At 51.2% G+C, this 27,364-nt stretch overlaps 13 protein-coding genes across 13 annotated transcripts; 8 read left to right on the top strand and 5 right to left on the bottom strand.

Annotated features, from left to right (window-relative positions):
* Positions 1–336: 336 nt before the first annotated feature.
* CPAR01_02118 (cytochrome P450) lies at positions 337–2,091 on the top strand (the record flags this gene model as incomplete). Its single annotated transcript, XM_060486406.1, has 5 exons — positions 337–409; positions 580–1,007; positions 1,054–1,667; positions 1,731–1,812; positions 2,011–2,091. The coding sequence occupies 5 exons, from the start codon at positions 337–339 to the stop codon at positions 2,089–2,091; spliced, it is 1,278 nt and encodes a 425-aa protein (XP_060353734.1).
* A 250-nt stretch (positions 2,092–2,341) lies between these two features.
* CPAR01_02117 (quinate permease) lies at positions 2,342–4,412 on the bottom strand (the record flags this gene model as incomplete). Its single annotated transcript, XM_060486405.1, has 8 exons — positions 2,342–2,777; positions 2,833–3,115; positions 3,180–3,281; positions 3,346–3,507; positions 3,576–3,795; positions 3,858–4,045; positions 4,105–4,125; positions 4,196–4,412. The coding sequence occupies 8 exons, from the start codon at positions 4,410–4,412 to the stop codon at positions 2,342–2,344; spliced, it is 1,629 nt and encodes a 542-aa protein (XP_060353733.1).
* Positions 4,413–5,267: 855 nt separating this feature from the next.
* Positions 5,268–6,398, top strand: CPAR01_02116 (glycosyl hydrolase; the record flags this gene model as incomplete). Its single annotated transcript, XM_060486404.1, has 1 exon — positions 5,268–6,398. One exon carries the CDS (start codon positions 5,268–5,270, stop codon positions 6,396–6,398), a length of 1,131 nt encoding a protein of 376 aa, XP_060353732.1.
* A 286-nt stretch (positions 6,399–6,684) lies between these two features.
* On the bottom strand, positions 6,685–7,671 carry CPAR01_02115 (dihydrodipicolinate synthase; the record flags this gene model as incomplete). The annotated part of the gene is made up of 1 exon (XM_060486403.1): positions 6,685–7,671. One exon carries the CDS (start codon positions 7,669–7,671, stop codon positions 6,685–6,687), a length of 987 nt encoding a protein of 328 aa, XP_060353731.1.
* Positions 7,672–8,415: 744 nt separating this feature from the next.
* Positions 8,416–10,185, top strand: CPAR01_02114 (cytochrome b2; the record flags this gene model as incomplete). Its single annotated transcript, XM_060486402.1, has 5 exons — positions 8,416–8,566; positions 8,629–9,167; positions 9,223–9,683; positions 9,749–9,957; positions 10,022–10,185. The coding sequence occupies 5 exons, from the start codon at positions 8,416–8,418 to the stop codon at positions 10,183–10,185; spliced, it is 1,524 nt and encodes a 507-aa protein (XP_060353730.1).
* A 329-nt stretch (positions 10,186–10,514) lies between these two features.
* On the bottom strand, positions 10,515–11,474 carry CPAR01_02113 (NAD dependent epimerase/dehydratase; the record flags this gene model as incomplete). Its single annotated transcript, XM_060486401.1, has 1 exon — positions 10,515–11,474. The coding sequence occupies one exon, from the start codon at positions 11,472–11,474 to the stop codon at positions 10,515–10,517; it is 960 nt and encodes a 319-aa protein (XP_060353729.1).
* Positions 11,475–12,107: 633 nt separating this feature from the next.
* On the top strand, positions 12,108–13,304 carry CPAR01_02112 (uncharacterized protein; the record flags this gene model as incomplete). Its single annotated transcript, XM_060486400.1, has 3 exons — positions 12,108–12,116; positions 12,235–12,640; positions 12,697–13,304. 3 exons carry the CDS (start codon positions 12,108–12,110, stop codon positions 13,302–13,304), a joined length of 1,023 nt encoding a protein of 340 aa, XP_060353728.1.
* A 71-nt stretch (positions 13,305–13,375) lies between these two features.
* CPAR01_02111 (uncharacterized protein) lies at positions 13,376–15,638 on the bottom strand (the record flags this gene model as incomplete). Its single annotated transcript, XM_060486399.1, has 5 exons — positions 13,376–14,073; positions 14,128–15,203; positions 15,264–15,373; positions 15,441–15,524; positions 15,588–15,638. The coding sequence occupies 5 exons, from the start codon at positions 15,636–15,638 to the stop codon at positions 13,376–13,378; spliced, it is 2,019 nt and encodes a 672-aa protein (XP_060353727.1).
* A 1,165-nt stretch (positions 15,639–16,803) lies between these two features.
* CPAR01_02110 (chitinase 1) lies at positions 16,804–18,178 on the top strand (the record flags this gene model as incomplete). The annotated part of the gene is made up of 2 exons (XM_060486398.1): positions 16,804–17,036; positions 17,107–18,178. 2 exons carry the CDS (start codon positions 16,804–16,806, stop codon positions 18,176–18,178), a joined length of 1,305 nt encoding a protein of 434 aa, XP_060353726.1.
* Positions 18,179–19,648: 1,470 nt separating this feature from the next.
* Positions 19,649–20,402, top strand: CPAR01_02109 (uncharacterized protein; the record flags this gene model as incomplete). The annotated part of the gene is made up of 2 exons (XM_060486397.1): positions 19,649–20,072; positions 20,140–20,402. The coding sequence occupies 2 exons, from the start codon at positions 19,649–19,651 to the stop codon at positions 20,400–20,402; spliced, it is 687 nt and encodes a 228-aa protein (XP_060353725.1).
* A 503-nt stretch (positions 20,403–20,905) lies between these two features.
* CPAR01_02108 (sulfatase) lies at positions 20,906–22,936 on the top strand (the record flags this gene model as incomplete). Its single annotated transcript, XM_060486396.1, has 4 exons — positions 20,906–21,242; positions 21,318–21,475; positions 21,529–22,497; positions 22,577–22,936. The coding sequence occupies 4 exons, from the start codon at positions 20,906–20,908 to the stop codon at positions 22,934–22,936; spliced, it is 1,824 nt and encodes a 607-aa protein (XP_060353724.1).
* Positions 22,937–23,525: 589 nt separating this feature from the next.
* On the top strand, positions 23,526–24,139 carry CPAR01_02107 (uncharacterized protein; the record flags this gene model as incomplete). The annotated part of the gene is made up of 5 exons (XM_060486395.1): positions 23,526–23,611; positions 23,685–23,710; positions 23,769–23,878; positions 23,937–23,962; positions 24,019–24,139. The coding sequence occupies 5 exons, from the start codon at positions 23,526–23,528 to the stop codon at positions 24,137–24,139; spliced, it is 369 nt and encodes a 122-aa protein (XP_060353723.1).
* A 262-nt stretch (positions 24,140–24,401) lies between these two features.
* CPAR01_02106 (glycosyl hydrolase family 92) lies at positions 24,402–27,050 on the bottom strand (the record flags this gene model as incomplete). Its single annotated transcript, XM_060486394.1, has 2 exons — positions 24,402–25,095; positions 25,153–27,050. 2 exons carry the CDS (start codon positions 27,048–27,050, stop codon positions 24,402–24,404), a joined length of 2,592 nt encoding a protein of 863 aa, XP_060353722.1.
* Positions 27,051–27,364: the final 314 nt, after the last annotated feature.

Here is a 27,364-nt window from a genome sequence, read left to right as displayed (position 1 = left end):
AAATTAAGTCGGGCGTCTGACAAATAGCGTCCGGCGGCGTTTCTGACCAGAAATCTATCCTCATCCGCCTGCTTCGCTGACATATGAGCTGTCATAGTCCATTGTGTATCCTCGGTATTAGGTGTTGAGTAATCATCAACAAGGAGACACGCCGCAGAGAAGCCGTCTCACTGACTACAATTCAATGATTGATTCTAGCCCATCCCCATAACCTGCTTCTCTAACCCGTTCCTCCGATTGACAAGTGCATTTAGCAATTGATTTCTGTACATTGATTTAGAAGCCTATATTCATACCGGCAAGATTGATCATAGCACCATATCTATAAGATCCGCCATGTCGCTTCTCAATTCTGCAAATGCTGGCTACATCATCGCCGCCCTTTGCATGGTCTTCTCCGCCTATGTCAGTAGGAAGCTACCTCATCTGTTTGGGTGGGGCGGTTCTCTCGACTCAAAATATGCTAATGGTTTTGGGAACAGGTTCTTCTCAGAGGACTGACTTGCTCGATCAGTCATGTACCTGGCCCGTGGCATACTTGCTTCGTCAACTATACTCTAAAATTCCATGTGCTCGTAGGTCGTCGAATGCATTACGTACACTCTCTCCACCAGAAGTACGGATCATTTGTGCGAATCTCGCCCAATGAAGTCGCAATCGCGGACCCCGAGTCGTTTACTGCAATTCACAAGATTGGCTCTGGCTTCACCAAAGGGCCATGGTACTCTGAGGTCATAGATGGGCGTGAGCCAGGCATTGTCTTTATCACCGATCCCAAGGAGCATGCTGTGAGGCGCAGGCTGTTTTCTAGAGCCTTTACGAGCCTCTCGCTGCGCGAGAATTGGGAGTTGGTTGTTCGAGAGAAGGTTGAATTAGTCGTAGACCGTATTCGGGCGGATGCTTTGAAGGGTAAAGCCGATATTCTCAAGTGGTGGATGCTCATGACGACGGACGTTATTGCCCACTTGTCTTTTGGCGAGTCCTTCAAGACACTAGAACTCGGCGAGGTCAGTTTAACAAATCTTGTTTGGACGTAACGCTGAATTCTATTAGAAAAGCTCCTACATCCACGCGTTGGAAATGCTCTTCACAGCTTCAATGTTTCGACGCGAAGTGCCGTGGCTATTCTATCTCGCCCAATATCTACCCTTTCAGTACCCCAAGGAGCTTGCAAACGCGGGGCACATCATCGGCGAATATGCTAGTATGGCCACAAGCAGCCGAAAAGGCAATGGGCATTCTGCAGACCTATTCAGTAACATGCAAGCTGCGTGTGATGAAAAGATCGAGTACAGCCTGACTCCGGAAAAGTTGCAGTCAGAGGCGACGAACCTCATCGTGGCAGGGTCCGATACCACCTCTATTACACTGACCTACCTAGTCTGGGTGGTGCTGAAGAGACCGACCCTCCGTCAAAATCTCGAAGCGGAGCTTCACAACCTCAGAGACGATGAGATCAACGACGCCGTTCTCGAGAAACTGCCGCTTCTCAACGCCGTCATCGAAGAGACGTTGCGCGTGTACGGGGCGGTTGCAGGTAACCTACCTAGGTCTGTACCTCCGGGTGGTGTGACGCTGGGTGGATTCTTCATTCCTGGTGGCATAGTTGTAGAGACGCAGGCGTACACGCTCCACCGTAACCCCAATGTTTTTCCAGACCCTGAGAGGTAAGATGCGTGGCCTGTGCCGTGAACCCATCAAATTGGCAGATCAAGCTGATACCTGCGTAGATTCGACGAGACTCGATTTCTGACTGAGGGATTGACGAAGGAGCAGAGGCGATCATTGTCTGCTTGGGGAGCTGGGACTCGGGTTTGTATTGGAGCACATTTAGCTCGCATGGAGTTACGACTCGCTGTGGCAGTTTTTTTCCGCGAATGTCGAGGCATAAGACTAGCTGACGACATGACCGATGATGTGATGGACATGCGCAATGTTTGGCTGATTAGTCCGGTTGGTCATCGTTGCGATGTCACACTCAAACAAAGGGAAGCTGCATTCTTATCTTAGTGTGTTGCAGTGGATGTGACTCCTGTAAAGGAGTCTGCCGAAGGACCATACATGTACGTCATCGCCGAATGTTATTTCTAGAGAGAATCAGGATTTGTTGAGTCTGAAAAATATGCGAGATCAGGCGTCTTCCAACTGTCACTGCCTGAGGTTCGACTACTTGGTTGAGCCGTGGAAGGCTTCTCGTAGCCCATGAGGCATTAGAGAGAATCCTGCTTTTAGATTTGCTTCGTATCAAACATGACTTATATAATTCTTAGAGCAAGATAGTTTTCTGTCTGTATATCAAATTGCGCTCCAGATTCCCAATCATACAGCAGTCGCTAGTCTCTTAAGCACGTCTACCATTATCCTCAACCATTGTTACATGCGAAACAACTTTGTCTTCCTCGTGCTGCAATTGCTCCTGAACATCGTGCCTAACCTTCTCGTCCTCGGTAGGATAGGCGCGCTTGAACATGGTCCATAATGAGTGAGCAAAGAGATCATCCATGGATTCGATGCTTCGGCCCTTGAGCTCGGGCAGACAGAAAAAGACGAAAATGGCACCAATGTACGTCATGATGGAAAAGAACAAGAACGTGCCGTACTTCATGGTACTCAGCATGTGTGGTGTGGCCGAGGTGATACCGTAGTTGACGATCCAGTTTGTGAAGAGGCAGCAGGACATGCAGACCGATCGAACTCGCGCGGGGAAGATCTCAGCGGCTACGACGTATGGTGCTACTGAGTGCCCGAAAGACCAGCCGAAAGCGTAGAGATAAATCCTGGTCTCGTATTAGACGAAAATCTCTTTGAGACTGTGCGCTTCAAGAAACTCACATGATAATGCCCACAATGCCACCCGGAGTCGTTCCACTTCCAGGCTGAACATCGGAAAAGCGGAGAAAGAGACCAATGTAGAGCATAGCTGTAGCCTGAATGGTTGCTCCGATCATGAGTGGAAGACGACGTCCAACACGGTCAACAATGACAGTAACGTAGATTATGGTCGTTGCAAGCTTGACAACACCGTAGACGCCAGTCGTCAAAAGAGAACTCGAGCCTTTAGGTACTCCAATCATGGCGAAGATTTGGGGCGCAAAGTAGTTCAGGGAGTCAGTGCCTAAAGTTGCACACTGTCAGCTTACCCGCATACTATGACCTGAAGGGTAGCGGAGTGGTCCTACCTGTAAGCTTGTGGAACAGGAACAGCATGACGGCAAGGAAAAGTCGCCGCCGATTGCTGGCGTTGGTGACGATGTCTTTTACAACCACCACATAGCCATGACCTAAGAGTAGGGGTCAACTTTGTTCTTCCGCATGCGTGTTTTCATGCCCTGTTTTTTGTCATACCCTTGGCTTGGCTTTGCTCGGCTTCCGACTGGGCCAGAATTTCCAGATACTCTTGGTGTACGTAAGGGTGTTCGGCAGGCAGGCCTCTCAGCTTGCACAGGTTCCTAAGTCCGCGCTCTTGTTTCCCTTTCGAAATGAGGGCTCGTGGGGTCTCGACGACGACTATGTGAATGGTCACGTTAGTCTTTTTGGTTTAGCTTGTGAGGTGTTGTATCATCGTGAGGACTTACACCAGATAAGAGTGAAGAGGAAGAAGCCTGGAATCAACTGAATGCCAAGAGCCAGCTGCCAAGCCTTGTTGTTGTCGGGGTCCTGATTGGGCCAAAGGCTGACTGCGTAGTTGACCCAAAAGGCAATCGCAAGTGCCAAGATGATCATCAAGTTGTACGATGTAGTAAGGGAGCCTCTGATCGACTTTGGGGAGTTTTCTGCCAGGTACTGGGGAGCCAACTGAAAGTTGTGCATTAGCCTCATCGCCGAAGTCTCGATAGGGTTGCAACAAGAGTACTTACCATTGAGGTCGCACCGATGGCTACACCAGCTAGGAGTCTTCCAGCGTAAAGAACATCCAGGTTGGGAACTTCTTGCATGGAGCAGCCTACAAGAAATAGAGCGGCCATTGATGTGACGGCCTTCTTCCTACCAAGGAAATCGGACAGAGGCGCTGCTAGCAAAGCACCGGCAGTCCCGCCGGCAGCGACTGAAGATGCCCTGTTAGAACTGATGTGTAAAATCAAATATCGGTTGAGGTTTACTTACGCATAGCTGCTATGTTGCCCTCTGCATTGTGTTTCCGTCAGCAGTGGTTCCAACAAACAACAAACATAGCGATAAGAGGGAATGGCTTTACCTCTCGTGTTTGCTTCTTCTTCGCTTATTGTGTCAAACCCAAAGGCACGCCGGAAGGATGGAAACGTCATGATGCCCCCGATATTTCCCTGGTCAAAACCGTATGAACATCCCGCAAAGGCTATTGTGATGCCTAACAGCAGAAGCTTAGAGTTAAAGATCTCCTTTGGATCCTTCTTCCAGTCGGGGGAAGCCCATAGTGATGTTCCACCACCCATTGTCGAAGAGAGTATTCCGGTGAAGGTCGATAGGGGTTAGGTATCGTGTTGCAAGAAGCTGAGTTCGGCGGGCCAGAAATTCTGTACTGTTGGCTCTCTGTTGGTCCGAGATCAAGTTCACAAGAAGGTTGCAACTGTATCATATACCCGGATAAACTGACTCGACCCTTGTGCCTATTCACGAACTGGCCCTAGCACTCACCTTCCCCCATGGGGAGCAGTTCCAAGAGCCGAATTACCCCGCGTAATCCACAGCATTTCTCGAGCCATGTATGCATGGGGTGTCTATTGGGAAATCAACCAATACAATCATCGGGGAGAAGGCCGTAGTCATGAGGTGTCATCGGGTTGCATCGTGTTGCTATTTGACAGTGATTGATCGTCGCCCGTTCAATCTCTGGCTTGCCCCGTTTTCAGGAAGACCGACAATACCCTAAGCTGTCATTCTCGTGGCTGTGAGCGTTGTTTTGTTACCCTTAGACGGAATAGGAAATTCGGAGACTTGTCCTAGCCCAGAACTCTCCAAACGCCTGCGACACGGAGCATGGACGGGGGCTTCCCGGGAGGTTATGAATTGCGGGGCCGGAAATCTCGCCGGCGGGCGAAGGCGGTTGATTGCGGGGAAGGGTGGGAGGAGAGGTGCATGTCGAGGCGTAATTGGCAAACGTGGTTCGACTCAAGAAATACATGTAGACTGAACCTGGCTCTACAGGGTGATAATACCAGACTTGATGGCTGGATCGATACTAGACAACCTACCCATTCGGACACTCTTCGGCCAGCTTTCTATTATCGGGTTAGACAAACTTCAATCTCCCAAACTCTTGCCAAACCACCCACACAACTAGGCCTACCATGTCCCCAAACCTGCAGACTGCTGCCATCCCCGCGGCAACGGTTCAGTCCCATGCATCCAACCTACTCCAATTGCCCGACAAGACCCTACTATGCGTCTGGTTCGGGGGCTCCCAGGAAGGCCTCCCAGATATCAGCATCTGGCTATCTCGTCAAGAGCCTGGAACAACTTGCTGGTCGACGCCTCAAAAGATATCTTCTGACACCAACCGCAGCTGCCAGAACCCGGTGCTTTTCCGAGCACCCAAGACGGGAAATATCTGGCTCTTCCACACCTCTCAAGATGCGGGCAACCAAGATGGGGCCATCGTAATGGCCCGCACTTCAAGCGACAATGGCAAGACGTGGTCATCGCCCCGCTATCCCCTGAAAGGTGTCACCGGGGCTTTTGTGCGCCAACCTCTCGTCGTTCTCGGGGATGATACTTGGGTCCTTCCAGTTTTCCACTGCCGATCAACACCAGGTCAGAGGTGGATTGGGAACAATGATATCTCTGCGGTGTTCTACTCCAAAGACGAGGGTCAAACATGGATAGAGAATGTGGTGCCTAATAGCATTGGCTCTGTCCATATGAATATCATCGCACCAAAGAGCGAAGGTTCTGGATATGTAGCATTCTTTCGCAGTCGGTGGGCAGACAATGTCTACCGTTCAACATCGCCAGATGGCCTGAACTGGGCTCCTCCCAAGCCGACATCTCTTCCGAATCCCAACAGCGGTATCTGCGCCGCACGGCTAGCATCAGGTAATCTGGCCATCGTATTCAACCGCTCCTCCGCCGAGCCTGACATGGCCAAGCGAGAGGGCCTCTATGACGACATCACACCCGAAGATGACAAGAGACCGAATCAAGCTTCGGTGAATGGCAAAAATGCAATTTGGGGAACCCCGCGTAAAACGCTTACGGTTGCTGTGTCTAGCGACGATGGATTGACATGGAAGGAGAAGGTCCTTGAGGAAGGCGATGGGTTTTGCATGACGAACAATTCCATCGAGAAGACAAATCGGGAGTTGAGCTATCCTAGCATCTTTGTTGAGAAGGATAGTGTGCATGTTGCTTTTACATTCCATCGCCAGTATATCAAATATGTTAGAATAGGCGATATAGAGGGTTGGGTAGATCAAGCATAGCTTCACATGGCTGAGGCCTAAGGGTGGCTTTGAAAATCACGATCGTTATGCTTAATGATTAATGGCTGCACTTCATGCTTTGCAGAGAATTCGTCTCAACTTTATTCACCCCCAAGAGGACGACCTGGGAAACATGATGGAGTAATACTTCTTGACTTGCAAAACGAAATTAAACATGTGTTACTCGATGCTCATCACTGTAGCGAACGCATGCTGAACGATCTTAGTTGAGGTAGTAATCCATTGAACTTAACGAAATCTGATCAATGATCTATTGCTAAAGTGACTATTTGCTCCACGACCTTTGCTTTTCCGTCTCTCCGAGTACACCAAGTGTTTCTAAAGCCCATACCTTAGTTGTGTCGCCGAGTGGAAGATACGGCCGCCTCATCTCCCACGATGACTCGTCGGTGAGCCCGATATCGCGACCAAAGAAGTGCCAGGCACCGTATTTTGTCAAGGCAATACCCTTCTTACAAGCCCATTCCGCGTTTGCCACATCATATTGCAGTTTCAGGGACTCACCAGCCTTCCCATCCTTCCACAGGTCGTACACTGCTGACGTTGAACCGGGAAAGATGTTTCCCATGCCCGTTACGCAGCCACTTCCTCCAGCCTGTAGCGTTGGAAGAAGGTAGTCGCTGCTGCCACCAAAAACACCAAATTGCTCATGTGTAAACTTGCTGGTCAAGCGAGTCACCTTGCCGACGTTACCGCAGGTCAGCTTCACAGCCACGATGTTGGGATGCGACGCGAGAGCAGTAATCTGGTCGGAATCGAGATCCACGCCAGACGTGACGCCAGGGAAATTGTAGATGACAATCGGAATAGGAGAGTTATCCGCAACATCTCGGTAAAATCCCAATATTGCGTCACTTGATAGGGCTTTAGCCCAGTAGCTGGGTGGGAGCAAAAGTCCAAAGCTTGCGCCCGCTGCGCCGGCATCTTTGGCGTTGAGGACGGCTTCGCGGGTAGATTCTGCAGATATGCCAGCTACAATAGGGTAGTCAGGCTTTCCAAGGTCTTTGACAGCGCGCACCGCTGTTTGGAGAATAGCCTTGCGCTCGTCTGCTGTCAGAAGAACGAGTTCGCCGTTGGTCCCGAGGTAGACGAGACCGTGCATACCAGCGCGGACTAAGGCTTGACATTGCTTGTAAAGTGCGTCATGGTCTACGGGTTGCAGAGGATCGCCGGCTTTGTAGATTGTGACAACGGGGGTGTAGACCCCTGGCGGGAGGGGCTTTGACTTGGGTGCGATGGTGCTGGAAGGCATTGTGAAAGTGTTTGCAAGCGTGAGGAGAAGAAAATGATACAACACAAGCTAGATCCAGCAGAAAGATGATACTCGTGATCTTGGGACGTAATTGAGTATGAGGAATGGGATGCGTGCCATTTCACTTTTGGTCGGGAAAGTCAACCCCTCCTAATATTCGACTCCAATTCTGAGATGCGGAGATAGTCGCGGAGAGTCTTCCTCGGCCAGCTTATGGCGAAGAATCACATCCCACACGGCTTCTGCTCCGATCACGCAACCAGCTTGCTCTTTCCTACCTGCATGGAAAACCTTCATCCAGTGGACCAGTAGTAGCGAACATGTTTGAGGATTCGTAAGAAGTCATGTGGTTACGAGCGAGAATCAAATCCTCCCGGCGATGGTCGCTTACCCGCTATCCACATCGGCGAGAATGCCGAAACATGGGGAACGAGCGTGCGGAGCTTACAGGGGTGGCGAAGCACCGGCCGGAATGACGGGGATGTCGCGATCTGTGAGGCGATCCGAGATGCCATTAGGTCTCAGACAAACGCGGTGTAGGGGTTAATAGGGTTTGGCGGTGGCTGTGGCAACTTTTGGAATTGGTAAATGGGATCTAAACATCAGGCTACACCATTTTCAATGTACTTGACCAAACACCCTCTCGCAAAAGAGATCTCAGGCACCTTGTTACTAGTAGACTTTCGGAATGTGTTTGTAAACCGGCGAGAAGCGAGTCCGAACTCCAGCAATTTTCGAAACACGATGACGACAAAGCCAGAGGAGAGTGAGAGAGCCACGATAAGTGTGACTGATCTCAGCAAGCACAACACCAAGTCGGACTGCTGGATAGCAGTACACTCCAAAGTCTGGGATATCACAGACTTCATCAACGAGCATCCGGGAGGCCCGTCGGGTGAGTCTGGCACAACCTGCTAGTCTAGGTCTTTGGGAAACTGACGAATGAGCACTTGTCAGTTCTTCTACAGTGCGCTGGCTCAAATGCCACAAAGATATTCGATGAAGTCCACGCACCAGATATCCTGGAGGAGCTACCAGACGAGAAGTTCATCGGCATACTGAAAGATGCCACTCCAGACGTGCCTGCAGCAGCATCGCAACCAGAGGGTGTTAATGGCACATCATCTGCCCCCGCCGAGACTTCGAAGCACTCTTCTGCCGACGAAGACACCATCCCGCCTCTAGAGGCCATTATCGGTGCGCCAGATCTAGAAGTTGTGGCCTCGAAAGCGCTGACGCCAAAGACATGGGCCTTCTACTCATCTGCGGCTACCGATCTGATCACACACCGAAACAATAAGCAACTCACAAGAAGAATTATGATCCGGCCAAGGATTCTAAGAAATGTCTCGCATATTGATATGAAGACGAACATTCTTGGATTCGAAAGCTCAGCCCCGTTCTTCATCTCGCCTGCCGCGATGGCAAAGCTTGTGCATCCAGATGGCGAGCTGGCTCTCAGTCGCGGTGCAGCAAATGAAGGAATTATTCAATGTGTGAGTATCCAACAGAAAGGAGCCGATAGGTGCCGCAGCTAATCAAGGGCATTAGATTTCGAGCAATGCATCCTACACCCTCAAGTCTATCGTATCCGCCGCGCCGCCATCACAGCCCTTCTTCTTCCAGCTTTACATCAACTCAGAACGTCACAAGACGATCGAGATCCTCCGATCGGCACGTGCACTGGGCATAAAAGCAATCTTCGTGACCGTCGATGCCCCCGTCCCTGGAAAGAGAGAGGCAGACGAGCGTGCAGCTCAAGCAGGAACGATCCGAGCAGCCATTAGCGGCGCTGAAAGTAGCAAGGACAAGAAAGGCAGCGGGCTCGGCCGCTTAATGGCGCAATACATCGACAAGTCGATTACATGGGAGGATCTAACCTGGATCAGAGAGGCTAGCGGAGTACCAATCGTCCTCAAGGGTGTTCAAACTGCAGATGATGTCAGGTTAGCGGTTGAGTACGGGGTTGAAGCAGTCTTCCTGAGCAACCATGGTGGTCGATCTTTGGATGGGTAAGTTTTGAATCTCGAGCTATCACTGGAGATGGGCAGACACACTGACACTGGCTGGACAAAAGATCGCAAGCCTCTATCCTAGTTCTGCTAGAGCTCCGAGAACAGTGTCCCGAAATTTTCGAGAAGCTCGAAGTCTACATCGATGGCGGTTTCGAGCGCGGCTCGGATATCCTCAAAGCAATCGCCCTCGGAGCTACAGCTGTGGGCATCGGGCGACCGTTCTTGTACTCTCTCGTGTATGGCCAAGATGGTGTAGAGCATCTCTCTCAAAGTAAGTGCTCGTTGCTTGTCATCTGATTGATGCGGGTATAAGCTGACCAGTGAACGCGCATTAGTTCTGAAAGACGAGTTGGAGACTTCGATGAGACTTTGTGGCATTACCAGCCTCAGTCAAGCTGCGCCCGCGATGGTGAACACTCTAGATATTGACCATTTGGTAGTTTCTGAGCATAGAGCACGGCAAAAGAAGCCTGTGAGAAGGCCAAGATCAAAGCTCTAGGCTGTGAACAGGCCAGCATAGATACCATGGCAATAATACATCAGTCCTCTCATGATCATAACCGTGAGATGCGAATGGTAGCAAGATGTTGAGGAAATTGAGGATTGGGTCGATGTAGTTTGAAACCACTGAGGCAAGTGGAGCAAATCATGACACTTCTTATGTCTTCGAAGCGTATGGCATGATACATTTAGGCACTCAAAGAACTTGTTAGCACTTTGCCAATGACTAGGATAGCCGATAGAGTCGCACACCAGCATCACGCGGATTAGAGTTGGGAAAGTAGTGGTTGATTGCATGATTATTAGGTTGGTCGCTCTATGGGGAGATTATGCCTGAAGAGTCTTCGCAAATGCCTCAACGGCCTCCAAAATCGTACCATCAGGTTCCAGACCCAAGCCATACGCCCTGCTCACATCAAACCGAGCAGCCCATGTCTCTACAATAGCCAAGATGGCGGCATCCTTCTTTTCTTCGATGAGTGCCAATGATTCTTTGCCACCAACCTTCTCTACCGCATCAAGAATCTCCTGCACCGTAACGGTGATACCAGGTAAGTTAACGACTCTCGATTCCCCAAACTTCTCTTTCGGCACATCCTTGACCTTGACAAGGTTCTTCACCACCGTAGCGGGGCTACAGACCCAGACTTCAAGATCACGGCTAACAGGCAACACATTTTTGATGCCCTTCAGAGTCTCACGAACAATACCTGACGCGAAACTCGATGCCGCAGCAGAAGGCGCGCCAGGTCGCACTGTGACTGTAGGAAGTCGCACAATGCGGCCGTCGATGAGCCCACGCCGCGAGAAGTCCTCCACTAGCAACTCGATAATAAGCTTCTCGGTGCCGTACGATGTCCGCGGCTTCGGCACAGTCTCGCTCTCGATAACAGGCTGACGCGGGCCGTAGACTGCACACGAACTAGTAAAGACGACCGTGGTGCCGGGGTAATTATTCCGGAGGTGATCGAGGACGGCTCGGACGGAATCGAGATTGACTTTGAGGCCTAGGTCGAGGTTCGCTTCCGCCCCGCCGGACATGAGGCCGTGCAGGAGGTAGACAGCTGAGAACTGCCTCGAGAGCAGAGAGCTCACTGCTGCCGGGTCGGTGAGGTCGGCTTTCAAGGAATTGATCTTGCCGCTTTCCCCTGCCACGTCGGCGGGGATGGGGGGCTCGATTACATCTGTGATTGTAAGGGTTGCTGAGGGGTCGGATTTGATGAGGGCAGAGACTAGGGCCTGGCCAACGAAGCCTGCGGCGCCAGTTACGAGGATTTCGTTTGACATTTTGGCTTAACTTTTGGTATGCAACTCTCTAGAGAAGGTCTTGTGGAAGCAAAGTTCTACCGTCAGGGAATCTTCACGCGTCTCGTCACAAAAGAGACGCGATCGCGTGCCCCTCGGCTTTAACTGATCCGATTTCGCTGTGCCGTCATGAGGGGTACAGTTTGCACGCATGGGTACGTTGTCGGAGCTTCTCCTCATACCTCTGTCGCCTGCACATTTACCGAACATATCCGATGACTGAGGAACGGATATGCTGCCACACGCGAAGGTCAGACTTCAGAACATGTAGGTCGGACAGCTCGCCGATGCAGGTCGTCTAATCCGGGCATCGGTGAGTATGCCGATCATCCCACCGGTGGATCTCCGTCCGGGAGCTTCCCCGCACTGAGTAAGAGGGGCATCGCGCAGTCGGAGGTGGTGGGGGTGGTGAGGGATCCCGGCGACAGAGCTGAAAGCCGATGAAGTGATGCCGAAGAGTGAGGTGAAATGACGTGATGGTACAAAACAAACCCTCGGGGATCCGTATGAATTGGTTGAGAATTGCTACAGAGCGCCAACTGCCAGCGCAATCAAGCTCAATCAAGCCGAATTGACAGACCTATCCAAAGACGATTTGGGGTCATTACATGCAACATGGAATACGTGAGGTCAGTACCACAATGATCCCAAGCACAATCGCTCATAAATTGTCATGAAATTGCCCCCTACTCACTAGAGCCGACTATCATAAGCATTGAAGCTATGTTTGAAAAGCTAATAGTCATCACGTAGACTCGGCAATACAGGCCTGAAGGTCTCCAAAATCATCCTCGGATGCATGACCTTTGGTTCCTCCAAATGGGAGGGCTCACCATGGGTCCTTGATGAAGAAGAGGGACTCCAGATCTTGAAGGCAGCATATGACAACGGCATCAATACTTGGGACACGGCAGACACATATTCAAACGGAAAGTCCGAGGTGATCATCGGCAAGGCTCTGAAGAAATTCAACATTCCGCGCCAAAAAGTCGTCATTCTCTCCAAAATCTTCAACCCCGTTCCAGACGATGACTCCAGGCCCGCCAGCGTCAATGATGGTCCACTCGTGAATCAGATGGGTCTGAGCAGGAAACACGTCTTCCATGCCGTCGACCAGTGTCTTGAACGTCTTGGCACGGATTACATCGGTAAGACTATTACGAGTAGCCCAACGAGAAACGTGCCAGATGCTGATAACCCGTAGATGTTCTTCAGATCCACCGCCTCGACCGCGAAACACCTCCCGAGGAAATCATGCGAGCCCTCCACGACGTCGTCCAGTCCGGAAAAGTCCGCTACATTGGCGCCTCGTCCATGTATACATGGGAGTTTGCCCGCCTGCAGTACATCGCCCGGTCCAACGGCTGGACAGAGTTCATCTCAATGCAACCATTCTACAACCTTCTCTACCGCGAAGAGGAGCGGGAAATGCTGCCGTTCTGCCGAGCAAGCGGTGTCGGTGTGATCCCATGGTCACCGATTGCTCGCGGACTGCTGGCGAAGCCCCTCGCCAAAGAGAATGATGAAGGAACCTCGCTGCGTAGTCAGACAGATAAGAAGACGCAGGCGTGGTTTGCGGATGCGAACCTGGATATCGTAAACCGGGTCGAGGAGATTGCGAAGAAGAAGGGTGTCAGCATGGCCCTTGTATCAACTGCGTGGGTGCTACAGCAGGGATGTTGGCCAATCGTAGGCTTGAGTTCCGAGAAGAGGATCAAAGAGACGATAGGGGCGCTCAAGGTAAAGCTGACAGAGGAGGAACTGAAATATCTGGAGAGCGAGTACCGACCCAGGAGTATTCAGGGTATGTAGATAATTACAAACGTACGAATGGGAGGCTTTGGGAACCAAGGGATAGCTACGAAGCCCGTTTTCTTTGGTGATCATGAACCAGGTCTTCCCATCTGATACTCCACGTTTGCGAAATCTTGACCACCAATTGTTGCACCATCCGCGTTTAGCGATGTCATGTCGAACTGGAATACTGGGGACAGACCAAAACTCATGTCATAGTCAAAGAAAAACTCTCCCTCTGGGCCCATGAGAGTCCCATCAGCACTACCACCAGCGAGCTGGGGATCGATGACTTGTGACTGGTCCCCGTTGACCGGTTGCGTATTCAATACCTGCGCTGATGTATCTCCACGGCCAGATTTCAACGTCCTAGCCATGCGCTCGAGACCAGGCGCCATGAGATTAGCTAAATGCCACTGACCAGCTGGTAGAGATCGGAAGTGCCGCACGAGGCTCGTGGTCAGGTTCCAGACGCGGTCCGGCTCGATCAAGTCTCCACCGTACTTGACTGCCACCTTAATGAGGAACATGCAGGCAAATGCCGTCATGCAGTGCAGGTACGAGGGCATGCCCACTACCCCTGCGGCGACGTCCGGGTCGGTGATGATGAAGTCAATGGTTGATGTCGCTACCGAGATAGCTGTTGCGGCGCAGTCGAGGAAGTGGTGCGGTATTGGGCTGTCTCCAGAAAGGCCCCGGAAGATGTGAGAATAAAGATGGAGTTTGGCGAAGTGAAAGTGTAGGAGAGCCCCTTTGCGAGGGAAGCGGCCTATGTGTTGATATTGTTCTATGGTGAATTAGTACAACCATCGTCACAATATTGAGCAGAGGACTGACGCACCTGATAGCGTTTCAGACCAATGTTTGATCCAGTGGTCGAGCTCCTTGTTGAAGTGAGTGATTTGGTGGACGTAGGCTCGTGGCGTCGGTTGACCCTTGTCAGGCCCGAATAGCTCTCGTATGCTACCAATAATGCCCAGGAGGGCAACTTGACTTGCGAGGCGCTTGTCCTCCTCAGTCGATACCGGTGATCGGAGAAAGCTCTCCCATTGTTGCATGGACGAGTCCTCCTGCACAATCGCCGGTCTCCCATACAAGGTGGCAAGATGTTGGTCGCAAATGTTCAATATGTACCACAACCGTGCCCCATCGGCAGCCTCCTCGCTCTTTTCTTGTATGGCGCGGGTATAGCTGTTGTGTAGATTACATTCCGCCGCTCTCCTGATTGCATACCCAGACAACATCCAAGACATGTCAGAGAGCCAGTACGACGCCACGCACATGGCGCGGAGGTAGTCACGGTTCACTCGCCGATCAAACATTGATCTCTCTGTGAGCCTCCTGAACTCCGAGCTGCAGATACCATACAGGCTGTTTGCTTGTGGATCATGCAGCGCGGCAACTGTTAGGGTCGCCGCAGCCAGTATAGGGCTTTTGCGACGCAACTCATCCAGTTGTTGGTACTTGCACCCCACGCCATACATGAAAGCATCGAGGCGGTCTCGATAAAGACGGAAAAGGCGTTCGGCATCGTCTAGGCGCAGGGCACCTCGGGCAATGAAGTCATCTTGGGCCGGACTGGAATGGCCCTCCGGGGCGTCTGGCGATCTGAGCGCCCTCAGCTTTGTAAGAGCGTAGAGTGAGTGGATTGGTACGTGGGGGAGGTTTTCGTCTTCTGGGGATATCTTGGGGGAGTTGTCGCACGAGGGACCGTGGTTGTCCTGCCCGGCCACGCCGAAACGGGTTGCGTTGGCAGCCAGCCCGGGGCCGGACCGGCTCTGCTGTGACGGGGACTCAGCTGCTTTCTGAAGCGTTGAACTCTGTAGTGCCGCTGGCTCAGGTAGCCCCATCTTCTTGGTGACTTCTCTCAACGTGTTGTGCAGGTTCTCAATGTCTTGTAAGACTGCTTCGTTGTACCTTTAAATGGTAAGTCGACTCAACGCCTCATCTCTCTTTAGGTCTTCGCTGGGGTCTTACTGTGTTTTCTCGTCGATGATGCTCTGCAGGTTCTTGCCCAAAACACAACCCAGATTTCTTTCGGAACATCGCCGACATGGTGGTCCGCTCTCGTCCATTAGACATTTGATCTTGGAGCTTGGTTAGACTTGAGGCTCTTTCAACCCTTCGATCCAGATGATGATCGCCTTTGCATACCTTGTGCTTTCTACAGGCTGCACAAGCCTTGATCTTTCGGGAAATTTGCGGAAAAGACTGCTCCCCGTTCCCGGCCGTCATCAACTTTACAGGTCTAAAGTATCAGTGTGTGATCTGCAAACCGTAGACAAGAACTGTTCATCTTACCGTCATAAACTCCATGTTGTCATTGGCATCAGACCATGTTCTCTTCGCCATAGTGGAAACCTCGAGCCTCCGGATGAGGCTGGCTGTAGAATCTCGCACTCGAATCTCGCTTGGCTAGTTGGAGTCATCGGCCGTGAGGAGGATGAAAAGAGGAGAAGTTCGGCTCCAAAACACGCAATGGCCCGCGCGAGTCGACCGCGTGGTCGGCACTTGTGTGGAGAAAAGAACAGGGGGCCAACGCCGTCGAGACTCAAGGGGGTGAGATCGAATGGCTTCCCTCCCCCGACAGCTTAGAAAGCAGTTGGAGATGATTGAAGGCTCGGAGTTGACCCCGCTTCCCCGCATAAAGCTGGGATCCGTCTCCCAACGTTGTCCATCTTTGCGAGGTTACATCCAATTCAACCTCATCTATAATTGAGCCTAACGTTTCTCCTTTCGAATTGTGACCAGAACATGGTGAACTGAATTGCACTCTCTGTTTAGGTTTCGATTAGTTATTGATGTGGACAAAAAATCTCGTCTTCTGAGTGCGAAGCTCGTTTTGAACTCAGTGCAGACTACAGCAGCACTTCACCGAACAAGAAAAGTTCTGTCAAAAGAAAGATGACAACGCCAATTCGAAACCATTATGCACTGCAATTTGAAATCGAGCAGCCTCAGCCAATGTATTGAGCGCATATATGCTCGTTGGGCTGGAGGCTGATGGCTCCCGTCAATCTTCATGGAGGCGAACAAGCTTTGGGGGGCTGAAACACTGCGACGATGGATACCCCTATTCTTCTTCGGCTTCTGCAGAAGCGATCCAGAAGCAGGCGTGAAAGAAGCTTTGCCTAGTCGCTCATACATGGACTAATGCTGCCCAATGGCAGCATTTGACCGGTCCATCTCGGGTTCCCAAGCCTTGCCACGAACCTGGTTGATGGCGGCAGTACTGAGCTGCCCACCCCAAAATCATAAGGTTAGCATTGCACTCCATGTCATTGGCCTGGAGGTGGAATTTTCTTACAGAGCTGTCCCCTGCTGCCGAAAGCTTGGGGAGATGAACGACGCGTCGTCTCAGCATCGAAAGCTTCCATCTCTTGACAGTCATGTCTCCAATCTTCTACTTTATTGCCCAAAAAGAGCCCAGAAAGGGACTGGGCGTCCGGAGCTTCTTTTCATTCATGGCTATTTCCTAGCGGAATGAACAAAACTACGTCGACCCCATGATCGCGCCATGATGGTACTTCAACTTTTTATAGCAGCTCTTGCTGTGACGCATGCCCTCGCTAGCCCCTTGAGCGGCCGGCCTTGTGGAAACGACTCCACCGCAAAGCAGGGTCATCGGAATCTCTTATACGTAACGAATTGGGGGATTTATGGTGCGGGCTACCACCCCGATAGCCTTCCTGTAGAAGACATTACGCATGTGCTATACGCTTTCGCAGATATAACATCGAACGGAACAGTGTAAGTCTCGCGTCTTCTTTCGAACTTGAGTCGAACTTGAGTTCCGATCCTGATCCACGTCCCTGTCTAGCGTCTCATCAGATCCATGGGCCGACACCGGAAAGCCTTTTGGCAACGAAAGCACCACAGAGCCTGGCCATAACGCTGACGGCCTGGTTAAACAGCTCTACCTAAAGAAAATGGCCAACCGCAACATGAAAGTCATACTATCCATAGGCGGCTACAACTGGTCACCCAAATTCGAACCCGTCGCTGCCGACAAATTTCGCCGCGCAACCTTTGTTTCCTCCGCCATCAATCTCATGGCAGACTTTGGGATGGATGGCATCGACATCGACTACGAGTACCCAAACACTACTGAAAAGAATCAAAATTGCGTAAAGCTCCTGTCCGAACTTCGCACAGGCTTGGACGACTTTTCGAAGAGCAATGCAGGCGGATATCACTTCACTCTAGGCTTTCCTGCACCAGCAGGTCCTCAAAACTACAAAGCATTTGACTTCCAAGAGATGGACAAGTCTCTCGACTTCTGGTCACTCATGGCATTTGATTTTACCGGTGCCTGGGAGAACGTCACAGGCCACCAGTCCAATGTCTTCCGCAGCAAGCGAAACCCGCAAAGCACCAGGGCGAGCGTCGAGAGGGCCTTCGAGGACTACGTTGAAGAAGGAGGGATCTCTCCTGCCAAGATCAACTTAGGTATGCCCCTCTACGGTCGCGCCTTCGGCAACACCAAGGGTTTGGGGAAATCGTACAGCGGACTACCGAATGGTACGCTCGGCCAAGCTGGAATCTACCTCTACAAAGACCTCCCTAGGCCCGGTGCGACGGTCCATTGGGACAGTGCAGTCAAGGCCACGTACTCATACAACAACGCGACGCGAGAGCTGGTGACATTTGACAATATAAGAAGCGCAAAGTACAAGCAGGCTTATATCAAGAAAAAGAAACTAGGTGGTGCTATGTTCTGGGAGGCTACGGGCGATAAGGCGGGTGACGAGAGTCTGGTTCGCAGTATGGCGAAGGGGATGGGCAAACTTGAGAAGTCGCAGAACTTGCTGTGGTACCCGACTTCTCAGTATGACAACATTCGCAATGGGATGAAGACAAAGTTTATTGTGCCTCCAAGCAAGAGATCATAAAGTTGGCCGAAACTCACGGGCTACATGAATTCATTGAGCTTTGGTTCAAAGCCAGGGTATGTGTGCAGATGCAAGTAAATGTGATCATGCGAAAACGTTGGGATAGAAGTGACTTGGCTGCTTGTGAGGCGGGAAAATTAAACTATTGTCTATCAAGTTTGAAGATAAAAGCATCTCGACGATTGTGTATAAATGGAGGCAGTAGAGAGGCATATGGGCTTTATAGTTCTGCACCACTGCCTGCGTTTGTCATGCTTTTGCGCCGTATCGATCTCGCTGTGATCGCATTAGTGTGATCATCCTGGTGCAGCTCCAGCTAGGTAGCCACCTGTGCCACTATTAAGTGCCCAAGCCTGATGAGGGGTATGCAAGGTGTAGTGCGATAAAAGCTACAAACACAAGACCTCCATTAATGCAGACCGTTCATGTCCCTGAAAAGTGTGATAGCATGAGCTGATCTGGGTAAAACAGTGCGAGCCAATCCCCGTCATCAGCGTCCGAGGCTGACGCAAGGCAAGACATCGAGCACATCTTCATTTGAGCTGAAGGTGTCTTAGTCTGTCAAGAGGCTGGCTGAGGTTGAGTCCGTCAAGTATTGCGACACCTGCAGGTCGCCCAAGATTGATTAAACGCGGGCCCAAGCGTTTCTCCGCGCAAGATTGGACGAGGTACGCGGTGGCCGTTCGCAAAATGTGTCCTTCATGTAATTCCTTGTTGACAGTCACGCTAGACTAAACGTCCATTACATTTCCCCGCTTCAATAGTCGCGTTCCGGGGCCCAGGTAACATGGCCCAGATCGCAGTCTGGAACCCAGTCCGTTGGATAAGCCTAGCTTGAGCGGCTAGCTGGCTGACTTTCATCACATTTGTTCCATGGGAATTGTGATATGTACATATTTTGTGAGACAACTCAGCTTAGCATTTGGTCTCGGGATACTCCCTTACCCGAGATAGGAAAGGTTAAGTTTCAATCAATGACTGCGTCTGGTTAACATCTTGCTGTCCACGTGCGGTCCACTCAGCTGGGACAATATCTTGACTTCACACACGACAACAACTTATGAAAGAGTCTCGATCAATTCTCCCACCCAGTTACTAGGACAGCAAGACTGATAGATGAGGTGGCAGCGACGCAACAAGACTAGCTTCTTTCCGCCTGCCCTGCTTGAAAATACGGAAGCGTACATGTACATGTAATGTCGGGTTCAGGAGCGGACTCGAACAGACATCAATAGTCAGAGTTCATTCCTCTTTGGGATTGAATTATACACAGCTGAGCTATAGTCGAATGAGTAACTTTGAACCATAGTTTGCATGGCCACAGCTGGAACGGACTCAAGGACATAAAGACTGGATGGGATCACCCTCAATTCCAGGGTCCTGTCAGGAACAAAAGCAAAGCACAGATACCTTCGGACTATTAGCTTTAATCCCATTCTATTCAGGTCCAGTTCTCCACCATCTTTCAAAATGGTCACGTACAGCATCACAGTCCAGAACCAGTCTGGTTCTCAGCAGCAGTATGTCCTCTTTAACAAGCCACCAGTGGTTACTGGCAGAGTCCAGGGCCAAATTTGGTCCAACGTCTTTGCGACTGGAAACACCCCCAGAGGCTCCCGGACGAACTTTACATTCTCCGGTCAGTACTCTGCTGTTGTTGCAACTTCCCAGGGTAGCCCTTCATCGGGTGTTCAGGTCAACGTGAGCGGCCAAAAAGATGTCACCCTCGGTTCTGTCAAGAATGACGGGACCGCCGTCCCAGGCAGCACTCTGCAGCTTATTGTCGCTGGAGACGCACCGCAATTCAGCAACAATCCTCTTCCTAACAGTGCCTTCTCGAATGCCTTTGAAATCCAAACCGGCAATGATTTTACTTTTGCCCAAGCTAAGCAGGGTTAGTTCTCTTATTCCGAATATTGGAGGTCAACCTATGCATAAAATTGAGCTGAATGTCATGTCAGGAAACTACCTAATCGGTCTTGGAGCTTCCAGGACTGGCAATGGCCAGGATGGACCTTTGGCTGCTTTCGTTCCCGAGCCCAGTGTACGATACCAAATTCAGCCTCTCAACACCTATTACTTGACAGTTGGCAGCTACCGCAAAGGAGAATTTATTGATGCGAGCATGATCGGAGGCAGCATTGTGACTGTTGACTTCAGTAGGTTGCAGTCCAACGTGGTTATCGTTCACGACGACCGTGGCAACCTTCAAATCCAGGCCTAGTAATGGATTGGATTGAGTTATTCAGGAATATCACAGATCAAAATCAATCACTAGAGTCGTTTTGACATAAGTAGAAGCATCGAACTTGTACCTTACCCTCAGTTGAGACGCTATCTACGACTAGGTACTTACTTGTCTTCGTCGGTAATGCGGAATTCAGCACGCGATTCTTTCCTCGGCCGCAATAATCCTGTCGACATTACGAGCCACGTTCATTTCGACAGCGTCGTTGTGACTGTGATTCTGTTTCTCCGCTTTCGGTGAAGGGTGTGGATAACCCGTCTGTTGCGATGCTGGGGACGGAGCACGTCATCGGAACTCGCGCACGGAGGACTCTTCGCCCATCCGGCGAGCCTGGTTTGCAACGCCGGAAGACGGGCATGCGGCTTATCTAAGAGCCAAACCTTTAAAGTCTTGTCCTTGGAGGCTGCACGATGACATTTGCTTCCCATTTCCAATGGAATGGTCAATTGAGCGACAAGCCTCAATCGAATTAAATCGCAATGCAGCTCACGACGTCAACGCTGGCTTCGGCGGCTTTGTTCCTCAGCTGCAGTGTTGCGGCACAAGGCGATGCTCAGACACCTCTCGTCGGCCCCGCCCGGGATGCCATATCGCCGTCTTCACGGCCAAACATTGTCTTCGTCTTAACCGATGATCAGGACCTGCACATGAACTCTTTGGAGTACATCCCGCTAATTCAGAAACGGCTTATTGAAGAAGGGACATTGTACAAGAAACATTTCTGCACGACGGCAGTTTGCTGCCCGTCGCGTGCGAGTTTGTGGACTGGCAAATTGGCTCATAACACCAACGTCACCGACCTCAACCCACCATACGGTAAGAGATTCACTCGTCCAGTTATCTGACTGATAGAAGACGGGGCTTATGAGCATACACTAATTGGTTTTGCAGGTGGTTTCCCCATTTTTGTGAAAAATGGCCACAATGAGAACTATCTCCCCATTTGGCTACAAAAGGCCGGATACAGCACCTATTACACGGGTAAAATGTTCAATGCCCATACTGTTTGGAACTATGACAGCCCGCACTTGAAGGGCTGGAACTCCTCTGTGAGTGTCCTGCTTTACCAGTCAACCAATCTCCCCTGCTGACTTTGTTTCAGGATTTCCTCCTGGACCCTAACACCTATGACTACTACAACGCCACCTTCCAGCGTGACCATGAGAAGCCGGTCAACCATCTCGGCGAGTACTCGACGGATCTAGTCGCCGAGAAGGCCTACGGGTTCCTGGATGAAGCTGTAGATGCCGGCAAGCCCTTCTTCCTTGGCATTGCTCCCATCGCACCTCACAGCAATGTCAACTCCAGTATCCTTCTCCCAGTCAAGGGCCCAGACGACGATGTGCCCGTCTCTGATGACAAGTTCAGGGTCAGCATTCCGTTAGCTGCTAAGAGGCATGAGCACCTCTTTGAGGATGCCAAAGTTCCGAGAACAGAAAACTTTAACCCTGACAAGCCTTCGGGCGCCGACTGGGTTCGTCGCCAGCCCAAGCTCACGGATGAGAACGTGGCATACAACGATAAGCACTATCAAGGACGTCTACGTGCCCTACAAGCAGTCGATGAGCTTGTTGATGGTCTCGTGGAGAGATTGGAAAGGCATGGCATCCTGGACAACACCTACATCTTCTACACGACGGACAACGGCTACCACATTAGCCAGCACCGGCTGCAGCCCGGCAAGGAGTGTGGATACGAGGAAGATATCAATATTCCACTGATCGTTCGTGGACCTGGTGTTCCCAAGGGAGGCGTGACTGAAGCCGTAACGGCCCACGTTGACCTCGTTCCCACCATCCTGTCGCTCGCGGGTGCCCCGTTGAGAGCCGACTTTGATGGAGCCCCGATCCCGCTCTCGACAAAGGACCTGACGGAGTCCCCCTTGACTCGCGAGCACGTTAATGTTGAGTACTGGGGCTGGGCAATCACTGAGAGCAAGTTCGGCTTCAATGGCGATGATACGAAGCGCATCTTCAACAACACGTACAAGGCGCTGAGGGTTGTTGGGGAGGGCTACAACCTCTACTACTCTGTTTGGTGCACTAACGAGCATGAGCTGTATGATATGACTGTAAGTTTGCTTAAATCCGTGGTTGACATCCTGCATGTGAAGAAGTAGAGCGTATGTGCTGATAATTTGCCCAATCTAGACGGACCCCGGCCAGCTTCGCAACCTCTTGCACGCCGACGAGGCCGCCCTTGCTGCAGGCGCGACCATTCTCGGCTACCCTCTCAAGAAGGTCCTACCCAGACTCGACTCCCTACTCTTCGTTCTCAAGTCTTGCAAGGGCACGACATGCTCGCAGCCATGGAAGGCATTACACCCTACAGGAAACGTCGGCAGTCTACTCGAAGCCCTCGCACCGCGCTTTGACGAGTTCTACACCCAGCAGACGCGTGTGCAATTTGATCACTGCGAGCTGGGTCACATTGTCGAGGCCGAAGGGCCGCAGTTTGAGCATGATGGAGCTGTGTACTGGAAGGGTTCCAAGTGGAGCGACTGGACCTGAGCACCTTTGGCTGTATGTAGGAAGCTGTTCTGAGGCATCGCCGGATAATGAAAGCTGAATGGACTACCTACCACTTGCCGATTATCTGCCCTTTGTACGAGAATAGTGGGGTTCTACAGCATCAAAAGGCGGTGAAAATTCCCACAGCCAAGGTCTGCAAGTGTAGCATGTCCAGCAGCGTGACCGTGCGTGATCTCGAACAATCGCAACGTGACGGAGGCAACGGCACGCGGCGAACTGCTCGATCAAGGGCCCGCCGTGCGACATCATGACCCCTCTTCCCCCACATTGAGATCCGCTTCGGAACTAGGAATTTAAGCTCCCTTGCTTTCCGAAACTAGGAAAACCAACATTCCCCCAACTCCGACCAGCTTAGACTTCGGGAAACGCTTGACATCTTAAAGCAAGTGATCCCTGACGTAAGTCTACTCGATTCGTCATCATCTGATGGAAAAAGGTGGTTGTAGCTTGGGTGGGACACTCTACGGAAAACATCTCAGTTTTGACGACGACTTTCCCACGCCTTAATTCCGTGCGCATCCAACGTTCACCTCTACTAAACGCGAAGTCCATTCCCAAATAAATCGCTATGGCGCCGTATCAAGGTCATTGTAACTGTGGCTCGGTGAAGGTCACAGTCAACAAGAAGCCGGATAACATCGTCATCTGTCATTGGTAACTCCACCATTCGCATTGCCTCCACAGCTGCCAATCAGGGGACACAAGTTGACACGATAGAAAATTTCAGTTCAAACTGCAAACGAGCTGGTGGCCGTACGTTGGAATTCGACATCTTTATATTTTCTAAACTGACTGCAATGGAATCATGTAGCCTTCTCCATGAACCTATTTGTCGACGATGGTGAATGGGAGATCGATGATAGCCAAAACACGCTCAAAGAATACCAGGACTCAAACACTGATTCTGGAAACACCATTCAGGTGAGTTGAAACTCTTCCTCTCATAAGGTAGAAACCGTCTCTGACATTACGTTTCCAGCGATGTTTTTGCGGAAAGTGTGGAAGGTAAAGCTATCAACGACTTAGGTGACCTGTCCATCCTGTACTGACGTATCTGGCAGTCCTGTCAAGACCACAACAAAGGCGATTCCGGGCAAAGCTCTCATTAAGGCGTCGTTGTTTGATGACATCCCAACGGAGAAGAGGGAAGTGTACGGACAGAAGGCAATCAACTGGGCGTAGCGGATGATGTAACCGAATTTGAAGTTACGGAATGTGGCGTTTGAGGCGAGAGGGGGCGCACTTTGGCGGATGAGGCTGGGTAAAAGTGACCGAAGATAGGCAGATTGTTGATATCTGTGTTTGATATTGAATTCAGAAAAAACTAGATGGCATTTCGCTTCCATCCAGAATCTGTCAAACGATGAGAGAAAAGGTATTCCAACTGCCCGAATGAAGCAAAAAGTCTATAGTGATCGCCTTTGTCAATTACTCGTCCGCCTCCCTAAACGTTCAAGTCCGCCCCTGTATGCCCAAACTCGCTCTTATACGTCGTATCTATGATCCCAGTATCTACAATTCTCGTATCGGTGCGATTGGAAGGGAAGGTGCGGTTGAATCCCTGATACGGACCCAGACTTGGCGGGAGATCCTGGACTCTCGTTCCCCAGTCACTCTCCCGCCGGCCAAGAGTAAGCACCAGCTCCTGACCCTCAGTGAAGAACTTATGATCAACCCAGCTTTTTCTGTAAGGCTGACCATTCAAAGTCGCCTTTTGGATGTAGATGTTGCGGTAGGTCGGATCAAAATTGATGTTGCGGACCTTGGCCGTCCTGCCTGTTTGCGGGTGCGTGATTTCGAGGCTCTCAAAGAAGGGTGGAATGATCAGATACACATCTTGCCCGGGGTTTGGGAAGAGACCCATCATGGAGAAGGCCAGGAATGATCCCATGGCCCCGCTATCATCGTTACCGGGAAGCCCGGCTGGGTCAGGTGAAAAGAATGAAGGGATGTAGAAGTGGGCTCGTCTTGCTGAGAGAGCTGGACGACCGGCGTAATGGTACTGGAAGACTGTGAGGAAGGCTGGCTCGTTGCCAATGTAGGTGATGTTTTGGTCATGCAAGAAGTTGAGCCTCCGAACAAAGGCGTCCGGACCTCCGAGAGTGTTGATGAGCGTTCCTTGGTCGTGAGGAACAAAGCTATCGAGGTTAGTTACTAGAGGTTCCCATTGCCAATCGCATTCCATGTCAACTTACAAGCCATATTCCCAAAGACTACTCTCAAATGTTTCTGGGCCGTTGTTCTGTAGGGAACAGGAGCTTTGACCGTCTAGATTACTGCAGTTGAGCGGATTCTGGTATGCCCAAGTCTGGTTAAGGAACTTGGGCTCGAAGAATCCTCTGAACCCTGTGTCGGTACCGTTGAAGAAAGCTGATTTCTGGTCCTGCTTGTACAGATTGCGCCAGTTGCTACTCGAGGAAAGATACTTCTCCCGATCGTCCCCATGTCCCATCCGGTCAGCCATGGAGGCGATGCAGAAGTCGTTATAGCTGTACTCGAGTGTTCGTGAGACGCTCCTCGTTAGTGTTCCGAATCCCTTGACGTCGAAATCTTGCACAGGGATGTAACCCAGTTTCTTCCAGCTATCCATGCCGCCGCGGCCATTGACGCTCCAGTCAAACGGTTCTTCATCTGCGTCCTTCTTCACTGCTTCATAGCCCAGTTCCCAGTCAATGCCTTCAGTGATGTTCTTCAAATAGGCGTCTGCTAGAACATTGTCCGCGTTGGATCCTCCTTGAGTGAGGCCCTTGCACAAGCTCATACGGCAGTCCGGAAGCCAGCCGAGGTGAACATATGTGTCGATGAGAGACCGGATCATTTGCGCGACCGAAGTTGGATCGATGATCACCAGAAATGGGATCTGGGAGCGGAACGAATCCCACAGACAGTAAAATGAGTCCCAGTAAGGCTCATCGCTTTTCCATAAGGGATTCTCGCCGGTGTAATTTTGCGGATTGACCATGGTCCGATAGATGCCGCTATAGAAGTTCCTCGCAAATGACTCGTTCACGCGATCAGTGTTGATCTTGATGGGACTGAGCTTGCGACGCCATATTGCTGTTGCTTCACCCGACACCCGCTCAAAGTTGTAATCCGAAATTTCACCCTCAGCATGTTCGCACGCCCGCTGCTCACTGATGAAGCTTGTCGCAACACGCGCGGTGATAGGCTGATCCGCAGACTTGAACCGCACAAAAGCGCCGCCGGGTAAGGGGTACCCGTTGATTGACCGCGAGATAGTCATGTTCTTGACTTCTGTGCTCGCGCGACTGTCTGCAAAGATACCCGTGTCAAGAATCTCAGCGCCATTAAAGTCGGTGCAAAAGTGAAGGACAAAGGTGCCGCTACCAAAACTCGGTTGGAAACGCGCGTTGCCTGTGATGCGTCCGGATTTCGCGTCCACATTGATAGTTGCGTTGTCTTGCCTCGTGTCGCCGAGATCTGAGAGGTCTTGGAGAATAAGAGGCTGTCCTGCTTGAGGGAAGTTGAATCTTATAAGAGATGCTCGCTCAGTCGTCGTCATTTCTACCCTGATACCGGTTTTAAGGGTGATATTGAAGAGTCCTGGCTTTGCGATTACGTCTTTTTCGTTGAAGTAGCCGTACTTCGCTCTTGACTTCTTCGGAAATGTGCACCAGTTGATGACTCCGCTCGGGCAAGTTGTGTACGCGAATAGAGGAAAGTTTCCAAGGGAAGGTTGTCCGCCGGTACCAGAATCGTGCATTGTTGAAAAGCCGGTGACCGGGTTCCCATCCAGAGTGAAGCCGCCTTGATTCGAGCTACTGTTCGTATCCGCAGATGCCTTTGCCATGCCATAGGGTAGTGTCGCACCCACGAAGACGTTGCCACCATTCCTCGAGCCGATGAGAGGATCAACATACTTCAAGGCATCGAAATCATCCAATGCCTCAACTGCGGCTGAGTTCGTCAAGTCTGCAGAGGATGAGCCGGAAACCCAGTTCGATGCAGCTTGTACCGCGTCGTGAGCTACATGTGAGGCTGCGTGAGACAGCGAAGGCAGATGGGTGTCTGGCATAAGCCACCAGCGAAACAACGCCGCGGCGCCATGGAAAGACCACAACTCGCTCCACATCATGAGTCCTGGTTGATGATGTGTTTGCTACCTTGACGAATGGAGTCTAAAGTCTGCAGCGACAACCGCGTTGAAAATTCCCCATCGTACCTTATCATACAAGTAGTAAATGGCTGTTCCGGCCAACACGTGACGAAACGTCAAAGCTAAAGTTGGTCTCAAGTTCAGTAGAGTTTCCTTCGAGCTCTGCTGAGAACGTCCTGCATACCACTCATGCCAGCTTGAGGCGGCCATTGGGCATCATGGCGTAAACGGCGAAAACCGGCCATCGTGCACCGCGATTCCAACCCCGCAGTAGGACTTGTCATGGACTA

Source organism: Colletotrichum paranaense, assembly GCF_030867605.1.
Source record: "Colletotrichum paranaense strain IMI 384185 chromosome Unknown Scaffold_2.1, whole genome shotgun sequence".
Taxonomy (NCBI): Eukaryota; Fungi; Ascomycota; class Sordariomycetes; order Glomerellales; family Glomerellaceae; genus Colletotrichum; species Colletotrichum paranaense.
The sequence above is the reverse complement of the archived record's forward strand: the minus strand, read 5'-3'. Positions and strand labels throughout refer to the sequence as shown.